This window comes from Vicia villosa, unplaced genomic scaffold, assembly GCF_029867415.1.
Source record: "Vicia villosa cultivar HV-30 ecotype Madison, WI unplaced genomic scaffold, Vvil1.0 ctg.001416F_1_1, whole genome shotgun sequence".
NCBI classification, from domain to species: domain Eukaryota; kingdom Viridiplantae; phylum Streptophyta; class Magnoliopsida; order Fabales; family Fabaceae; genus Vicia; species Vicia villosa.
Window position 1 is genome coordinate 29,265 of NW_026705610.1, and position 9,681 is coordinate 38,945.

The window sequence follows — 9,681 nt, forward strand, 5'->3', positions numbered from 1 at the left end:
CTTCTGATTGTTACATTGTTCACACGTACCTCAGGATTTGGGCCTGGAGGGACACGTGCTAATTGGGGATTCGGGTCTCTAACGTTTTGCTTTGAATAGTGAGAGATTCAATCATAAATACTAGTTGCTCACGAGTTTCGCAAATACAACGATTTTGTTTATTAAAATCTCCATTTTGGCGTGCTTGTGTTGCAACAAAGTTTTCCATTAATATCTCAACATCGTAATCCTCAAAAGTAGTAATGGTGCCATACTGGGGACCATTTGGACCCATGGCATGTTGTGAATAGTTTATCTAAAAAAAATTCATGTGATTGCTCCATTCTCAATTATAGGATTTAAAATACGGGCTTATTACGCTATTGTTCACATAATTACCTACCTCTTGGATATATCCCCCTGCGAGAATCATTCTAAAAGAAAAGGATTTATGTGAACAATTGAAAAATATAAAAGTACCTTAGTCTAAATGGTGTTGAAATAAACTTTCGATATCACAAAAATCTCCTCGGCAACGACGCCAAAAACTTAATGTGTGTGAATTACAAGTGCACAGTTGTGTCAAGTAATACAAAAGTTCGACCCCACAGGGAGATGCGTGATTACCAAATTCTATCTCAACTATGCTTATCTAAGGTGATCGCAAGTGGTTTGTTTGGGTGCCGATTAAAAAATAAATTTTTAACAATTAATATAAAATTGAAATGTGAATTATGATACGCCCCTCTAGACTCACCCCTACGATTTGTGTATGTTTTGAATTACGAGAAGTTCTAAGCATTTTTTTAAAAGAAAATAAGAAAAATATGCGTGTCACCTACTTTTGTGGCGTGCACATCTGAACGTGTTTCACACAACTAAGTAAGTCAATCAGGAGTGCTATGTCTTGTCACATGACGACATGTCTTGATTTTTTATCAATTGAGATCAAGTCGCATTGTCAGTGGCACCTCGAACTCAATTGTTTAGCAACTCGCTTTGCGATGCTGATTCATTATCTTTCGATACATGAACAATATCTCTAATGACTTTGCTTTCGCAACCGTGATAAACGTAAAAATAATACTCGAGACCTAAGATAAATAAAGACTAAACTTCTTGTAATTTCAAAGACATAGATTTAGTATAGATTTGTCATAAGATGGACTCACATAACCCCCTTGTCTCTAAGAAACTACTCACTCATGGTGAGATGGACAACAACAATAGTAAAGCTTAAGAACATTACAAGAGAAGAAAGTAAATGAAATAAGTAAGATGAAGGCATGATTAACAATACAATTATGGAAATTACAAATAACAAAAACTTAAAGCAAAAACTTAAAAAGAAATAACAATGTTCTTCAAGGAATTCAAGTGGAAAGTGATGAAAATGAAGGATCATAAGGCTCGTATTTATACTAATTCAAAGGCTAGGATATTCATTACATGCACTAATTTCATGTTTAATGGATACTTAACACTAATCATGAAGAAAATGGGAGTTGCAAAAACCAAAATGTCACAAAAACTGCCAAAAAACTAAAAGTTCGTAACTGCTTGAGTACTGACACGGGCCGTGTCAGCCTCATGTTTAATGTATAGAGGTGGCTTTAAGGGGCAACACGATGCGTGTCATGGAATACGGCCACATCGTTTTGTCCGAATTTTTTTTTTGCATTGGAAGTGTTTCATTTAGTGCAAACTTCGACCTTCTTTGTTCCGATTCGCTTCATTGACTTCTTGTTGATAGAAAACAAGTAAACAACACAAGCGCATAAAAAAAACTTGAATGATGAAAACACACATAAAATAGATGAGAAAAAAAGCTAGAAAACCGTATGCATTTAGCATTTATCAGCAACTTAGCCAAATATTATATTATTATTTGAAAAATTCGAAGATGCAAAATAATTTAATTTTTTCTTTAAAATAAAAGCTTTCTAGAGTGTTAGACCACGTAAGAAGAAGATCATATATTATTCACTGGCATCCTAATCATATATTATTTAGCATTGAATAAAAATTACACAATAGTAGTCAATTTCTAATGAAATAACAAACAAAAATCAACTTAAGAAATTTGTCGAATACTTAGTGTGCAATCTATTCAAATAAGATTTTGCTTTAATTTTGTTGATATAAAAAATCAATTATAATCACATACTCCATCTGTCTCAAAATAAGTGTCTTTCTAGCTCTAAAAAGTTGTCTCAAAATAATAGTTTTTTTATTTTTCCAATACAACATTGATTAATTTTTACGAACATTACTCCTTATCTACATTTTTTCAAGATATGACAATGTATATCAATCAATAATAATTAAGGGTAATTTTGTAAAAATATTACCTTTATTGACTCAATCATTAACAACCTTAAACAACTTTTATTTTAAGACGGAAACACTAGATTGCAATCAACTCAATAAAAATAATTTGGCTTAATTGCAACTTTGGTCCTCCTATTTAATCATTTTCTTGATTTTGATCCCCCCACTTTAAAAACCACTATTTTAGTCCCTTTTATAAGTTTTATGTTCAATTTTAGTCCTCCTCCAAATCTGGGGGTATTTTTTAATGAGGTGGCGTTATTTTTGCTTATGTGTCAATGCCATGTCATTTTAATATAATTTTTTTAATTCATTATTTTAATTTCTCAAAATTCTCTTTTTAATAATTAATATTTTTAGTTATTTTATTTTATAAATATTTATTTATTTAGAAATTAAATATTACATATTCTAAAATATATGTTTGGGCCCAAGCTCCAACTTCTTTACAAATGCAGCCCAATCTCCAACTTTACAACAAATCAAGTGTAAAAGCATATTATATACACTAGTTTTTGGACTTAAAAATTCGATGTGGGATTTGAAGAAACAGAAAGATGCAATAATACATATTTGTTATGCATTTGTTTGTCTGTCAATGGTTTATTCAGAATTACTCTTTCTTCATCTTCATTTCCACTCTTCCATTCAATCAAAGATGCAGACTCGAGGTTCAAGAAAGAGGTCAAACGCTGAATCAATTGTTCTCAACCCTAAGAACAGAGGGTTGTGTTGGGGGATATTCCCAATCTACAGAATGCATCTGTTTTTGAAACTCAATCCAAAGAAAAAGTTCAACCTCAGAAGAATTCCAAGGGCAAGAAATCTGCAGCAACATATGTTTATTTGTTTGATAATTTTGATTTGGATAAATCGGTTCAGAGAAAGCACAACACAAAACATGAAATTCAACAGATTATTGAACCGTATGCATCTAATATATCCAACTATCTTCGCCACATGGAGTTAATTCATATTTTTTCACTGTTATTTATTATATGTAATTTCTAGGTTATTAAAGTTTTGATTTTTTGTTTGTTTCTTAGATGGAGAAAGAGAGAAGACCTGTGGATGGATACATTGAAAATGTTTAGAGATTCATTACAACAAACATGAGGGGAATATTGGTGGATTGGTTAGTTGAAGTTTCGGAAGAATACAAGCTTCTTCCTCAAACGCTTCATCTAGCTGTTTGTTACATTGATATGTTCTTATCTATCAATGTTGTTAACAGATCCAAACTTCAGCTGCTTGGTGTTTCTTTTAGTCCCACATCGAATTTTTAAGTCCTAAAACTAGTGTATATAATATGCTTTTACACTTGATTTATTGTAATGTTAGAGATTGGGCTGCACTTATAAAGAAATTGGAGTTTAGGCCCAAACTTATATTTTAGAATATGTAATATTTAATTTCTAAATAAATAAATATGTCTAAAATAAAATAACTAAAAATATTAATTATTAAAAAGAAAATTTTAAGAAATTAAAATAATGAATTAAAAAAATTATATTAAAATGACATGGCATTGACACATAAGCAAAAATAACGCCACCTCATTAAAAAATACCCCCAGATTTGGAGGGGCACCAAAATTGAACAGAAAACTTAAAAAAGGACTAAAATAGTGGTTTTTAAAGTGGGGGATCAAAATCAAGAAAATGACTAAATAGGAGGACCAAAGTTGCAATTAAGCCTAATTTGAAGGATTAGGCAAAGAAATTATCTCGTCGCTCATATGATATGGCAAAAGTGTTATTAATCTATCTTAAATATTTTGGTTATAATAATATTCGAAATTGATACCCTTTGAAGTTTAATATAGTGTAATAAATGGTCTGAAATAATTTATCAGTCACCGATACGGCGGCGATGGCGCCGAAGTTGTTAACCTCTAAACGACAGAAAGAAGTAGAAAAGCATGGAGGAGTCACTGATCGGATGAGTAGTTTACCGGACTCTTTACTGTGCCACATCCTATCTTTCCTTCCTACCAAAACATCCGTCGCTACCATGAGTCTCGTGTCTCGCAGGTGGCGTCACCTATGGCAGCATCTGCAGGTTTTTGACTTCGCCGACGACTCGTTTGATACAGTCCATTGGTCAAAAAAGTTCAAAAAATTTGCATTATTCGTGAATGCTGTGCTCGCCTTCCGCAAATCCCGCGACATTCGAAACTTTCAACTCCGTTGCGACATTCAAACGTCGAACCATCGCTGGGATTGTGCCGATATGTGGATCCGTGCTGCCATTAACCCCAACCTGGAACAACTGTCTCTCTCAATTCTCGACTACGGTCTTGACATGGACGTGGTCCTCCCTCATTCACTTTTGAATTGCAACAATCTTGTTTCCCTCAGGTAACCTAATTTAATCCCATCATGTCTTTTGAAATTATAATATCCAAAAATATTTATGTCATCCGTTCAAGCTCACTTTCATGATAATAGAATTTTTGAAAACAATGCAGTCTTGTTGGTGCAATCAAAATGAATGTTGAAGGTTTTGAGCTTCATTTTCCATCACTTAAGTCACTCAAACTCGGTCCTGATATTGTTGATTCTGAATTTCTCTTGCTCTCTGCCTGCCCCATCCTTGAAACTCTGCACCATATTTACTTTCATCCCAGAACTTGGACCAAAATTTCTGTGCCACCTTCCTCCGAGAGGTTGAATTTCACCAATGGAACTTTCTCTTGGACTTGTCTTGAAGTAGATTATTTTCCCGGCGGAACATTTGGCATCATTGGCAACTTCCAGAGTATGGTGGAAGCATGCATTGACTTCTTTCCCTCACAAATAAGTGAATCTGTCGACCCTATTCTCAACCGCATCCAAGACTCCATTAGTGGGATAGATATACGGTTGCGTCATTCAACATCAAAGGTGAAGCTTTATTATCATGGCAAATTACACTAACCCCCTTAATTCTGCCTAAATGTCATAAACACCACTTTTAGATTGACACAAACCTCTTTTATTTATATGTTGACGTGACAAACTCCTCCCCTTAACTTAACATGGTTATTCCAGGGGAGATCATTATAATTTTCCCTTATTCTTCTGGTTTATACTTATTTGTATGTGTGCTCTTAAACTTACATTGTGCCTCCACTTGTTGTTAACATGATGGACAAGCAGTGCTCACTTCAACCTCAGGTTCTAAATTATCCTGAATTTCGCAATTTGCTTTATCTAAAGTTCATTCTTCCCTGTTTCAACACAAATCTTCTAGTCAACGTGCTTGAGAAGTGTCATTTGATTGAAGTTTTAACAATCCAGAGCAACAAGGTTTGTTGGCTTCTCAAGTTTAATTCAAACAATCTTTAGTTTGTTTATGTATGTATATATTTCTATCTATTTATCTATATGGACATACAAATATATGTTTGACTCATGTTGTGTCTTGATGTTTATAGGAGGAACAACCACCTTTAAGGACATGGGACCCAAAGTCAACAACAGTTCCTAAGGGTCTCAAATTCCACCTAAATTATATTCACATAGAAGGATATCAAGGATTTGAAGATGAGTTGACATTTGCTGAATATATTTTGCATAACGGACATATGTTGAAGACAATGCTTATTTCATTTGATACTTCAATGGATCTGACAAACAAGTACTGTTCTCTCAAAAGATTAAGTGACATTCCACGGAGATCCAGCAGGTGCAAACTTAAATGTGACCCAGCTATATCTTCTTAAGGTGAAAACTCTTGCCATCTACTTTTTTTTATGTATCAAAGTTCGTTCAGCCTGGCTTAGTTCTACCTTCATGACAACTATATGTGCCTTGTATTTTTACAATATGCATTGCACACACTTTCAACTATGGTTCAACTTTATTAGAGTTTGACCTAACTCATCCTTACAAAACCGGATAGTAAGGTGAAGAGTGTCCCTCTATATATACTCTTTCAATGCTCTATCTTCCAACCAATGTGGGATTTGGTGCGTGGATATCAATGGTGGGCGGCCCATGGTCCGATCGATAGGCTCTGATACCGTATTAGAGTTTGACCTAACTCATCCTTACAAAACCGGTTAGTAAGGTGAGGAGTGTCCCTCTATATATACTCTTTCAATGCTCTATCTCCAACCAATATGGGACTTTAGGATCTTCCTAATAAACTTTAATCCAATACCAAATTTTCTTTGATGTAGTTATCTTCTCATATGATAATATCTAGTTGGGAAAATATTCTAAACTTTTCCCCTATAACAATGTTTGCTTTAGGATTTCATGCTCATTGAAATTTGCAAGATTTATAAGGTTGAAGAAAATGATGACCTTTACATGCTTATTGAAGTTAATAGAATTTTCCTAGATGAAATGCTACGTGTTGTTACTCATTGATTTTCTTCCAAGTGCTAATGTTAGTTATTTTTGCAAACAAATCTTTGTTTATTTGGGGTGTTGGTTCGCACTTTGATGAATCCGAGTCACCTTTGTGAATGAACCACTCTATTATAATCTTGTTATGATTTCTGTATTTGTGAGATTGATTGATCTTCTAGAAAACCTAATAAAAAGAAAACATGCTTTCCAAAAAATAGAGAAAATATTATCATATTTTAAAATACAATTAAAACTTATAGTGAGAATCAAACAAAATTAGATGTACTCATGTTAGTAATATGGGTTTATGGTCTCCCCATTTTTGATGATGTGACCCAACTTTCCGATCTCCACGGTTCCACTGACCTTCCCAGACCCAAACACCTGTTCTAGACCTTAATATCTTGAAAAAGTCATGAAATCTCATGGCTAACGAGCCGAAGAAGCTTGATTTTTGTGAAAGCAACATAGTTCCACTTTGAAATGCTTAAGTAAGTTGTGCTACATCACTTTCATTAATGACTGTCATTTATTAAAAAACGGAAAAATCTCAAAGGTTGTAAATTGGGGATCCGGGAAACCAGAAATAGTTATCTGTTGCGTTTTCCTACTAATATCTGTTGGTGTTTGTGTAGTCTTAAAGTTAGCATAGGCTTAACTTGCATGCCAAAATTTAATTTTGGTGAGAATAGTTTGGGCAAAGAAAAACAGAAGAGCAGTTTCAAATTATCTGTTATATGTTGCTTACACTCTCAACTTGTTTTATCTTATTACATAGCTTAACATATTCAAATTATTTTGATAATACTATATGTTATGAATATGATTTGTAAAACCTGATCATGTCTATGGCTTGAAATTGTGTGACTTACTTGGTAGCTTTTTGTATTTCAGCAAACTCTTTACATATTTGCAGATTCTTAATTTTTTGGTCTTGTTGGCTTTGAATAACTTTTTCTGCTATATGCTTGGCAGTGTGTATTTGGATTGCCATGATTTCGGATGCTGTCAAAATCAATGTTCTGTCAAATGTTTTGGGGCTCCATTAAAAAGATGACATTGATATCAAAACATATAAATATCTATTTTGCTTTTCAGTTACTAATATCAAGACAGGGTATGTAAAAGGTCATACCAATTTTAGAGTGACTATTTATTTGTATCTGTGTTTGAAGTTTCCTGCATATTTAAGAAATATTTAATGTCCTAGATTAATCTAAGGAAGGCACTTTAGCCTGATATTATATTGTTATTTGAAAAATTAGCAGATGCAAAATAATTTAATTTTTCCTTTTGGTAACTGTCGCGGGCGAAAAATCGTTTTGTTCCTCTTTTTTGTGGATGAGACACCTGATGCCTTCTTTGGGCTCGAGTGCTCATAAAAATGATTTTTCTTTTATTTCGACCAAACTTTTTATTATTTCCAAAGGAGGAAAAGGAAAAAAGCTGCAATAACCTAAAAGTGGGGGGAGATCTTGGGTAAGAGGGTTGGTTATACGAAGGGAAGGTATTAGCACCCAACGTATCTGTAGTACTCTACAGGGTTCTTTATTGTTTTTTATTCTATGCTACGGTGAAGGTTCTGTTGTGAAATAGGTGGGACCTAAGGTGTTTGTTTGATTATGCTCGCAAAGATCATCGCGATCCTCTGCATACATATCCCTTAGAGGGAATCAGAGCATCTGTAGCTCGGGGTCTACGGGTGCTAAGGGTTGAATGGTTTTTTTGTTTTGTTTTGCTCGCCAAGGATCGACCTTGTGCCTACGTATTCTCAAAGGGATGTTGAGAAAGTCAGAGCAATCGTAGTTCCCACTTATGCTAGTGGAAGCAAAGGAAAATAGACAAATGTCGTCTAAATGCTAGATGTATCTAATCTATATCATCACATACATCTGTTTGTTTTTGTTTGAAAATCTTTTCATTATAAGCCCGGGGCTATGCCACTTAGTCGGTCGCAAGGCCGGATACCAAGATTTCCAAAAAAAAAAAAATAAGCCCGGGGCTATGCCACTTAGGGTGCTTAGAATGATAAAGATGTTTTTGTTGTTTAACCAGCCTTGTGGCAAAAACTTTCAATGAAGTCAGCCTTGTGACAAAAAGTTTTGATTAATCAGCCAGCCTTGTGGCAAAAGTTTCAATGAAGTCAGCCTTGTGACAAAAACTTTGATTAATCAGCCAGTATGGTGGCAAAACGGTTTGATTGATTAGCCAGCCTTGTGGCAAAAGAAAGTTTGATTTTGATTGATTGATTGTTTGTGATGATATAGAAGAGATACTCCTAGCATAGAGATGAAAAATGTCTAATCTCCTAGGGTATTTGATTTGGATATTGGGGATGCTTATAAGAAGCCCGTGGGTCCTTGTACGAAGCCCAAGAGGAGGCTATCCGAGGGTCCTTGCATTGTAAGCCCAAGAGGAGGCTATGGGAGGGACAATCCAGGGTCCTTGCATTGTAAGCCCAAGAGGAGGCTATGGGAGGGTCACTCGTTTGTACAAAGCCCAAGGGGAGGCATGGTATAGTTGGTCTGAGCTCTTAGAGCGATTTCACCGGGAAACCATACTCTATGTCCTAACCTAAACTAGGGAGATTCTTTGCACGAAGCCCAATAGGAGGCTATGAGGAACCTAGTGTTGTGCTAAGTTGAATAAGCATATAACACAATCACAAGTATGAACAAGTACGAACAAATATGAACAAGTACATGAACAAATATGAACAGTTATACATATGACAAAGTGTGTGTATATAATGGAGTTTATGAAGGAAATATACCTGTAAGCATGATCCATTTGTATACACAGGGCTCGGGACTCACACTCGGGGAGAAGTCCACTTGAGTTTATTCAAAGCTATGTAAACAGGTATTTACAAAAGGGCTTGGGACTTATACCTACATGGAGGCCCATGGTATTTTTGGGAAGATTTAAAGAAACCTTCATTTTTGATTTGTGGTTCGAAGTTAAAAATCAAATTGAGATATGTACAAAAAGGCGTACAATGAAATACCTAATTTCATGTACTGGAATGGGT

At 34.7% G+C, this 9,681-nt stretch overlaps 1 protein-coding gene across 1 annotated transcript; it reads left to right on the plus strand.

The window, feature by feature from the left end:
• Positions 1-4,123: 4,123 nt before the first annotated feature.
• LOC131635049 (FBD-associated F-box protein At4g10400-like) lies at positions 4,124-7,911 on the plus strand. The gene is made up of 5 exons (XM_058905652.1): positions 4,124-4,670; positions 4,781-5,195; positions 5,451-5,600; positions 5,729-6,017; positions 7,626-7,911. Exons 1-4 carry the CDS (start codon positions 4,183-4,185, stop codon positions 6,014-6,016), a joined length of 1,341 nt encoding a protein of 446 aa, XP_058761635.1. The 5' UTR covers positions 4,124-4,182; the 3' UTR covers position 6,017; positions 7,626-7,911.
• Positions 7,912-9,681: the final 1,770 nt, after the last annotated feature.

Coding starts and splice junctions, on each gene's coding strand:
- LOC131635049 (XM_058905652.1), top strand. CDS start 4,183: ATGGCGCCGAAGTTGTTAACCTCTAAACGACAGAAAGAAGTAGAAAAG. Junction 5,196..5,450: donor TGCGTCATTCAACATCAAAG/GTGAAGCTTTAT, acceptor ATGGACAAGCAG/TGCTCACTTCAACCTCAGGT. Junction 5,601..5,728: donor TAACAATCCAGAGCAACAAG/GTTTGTTGGCTT, acceptor TGATGTTTATAG/GAGGAACAACCACCTTTAAG.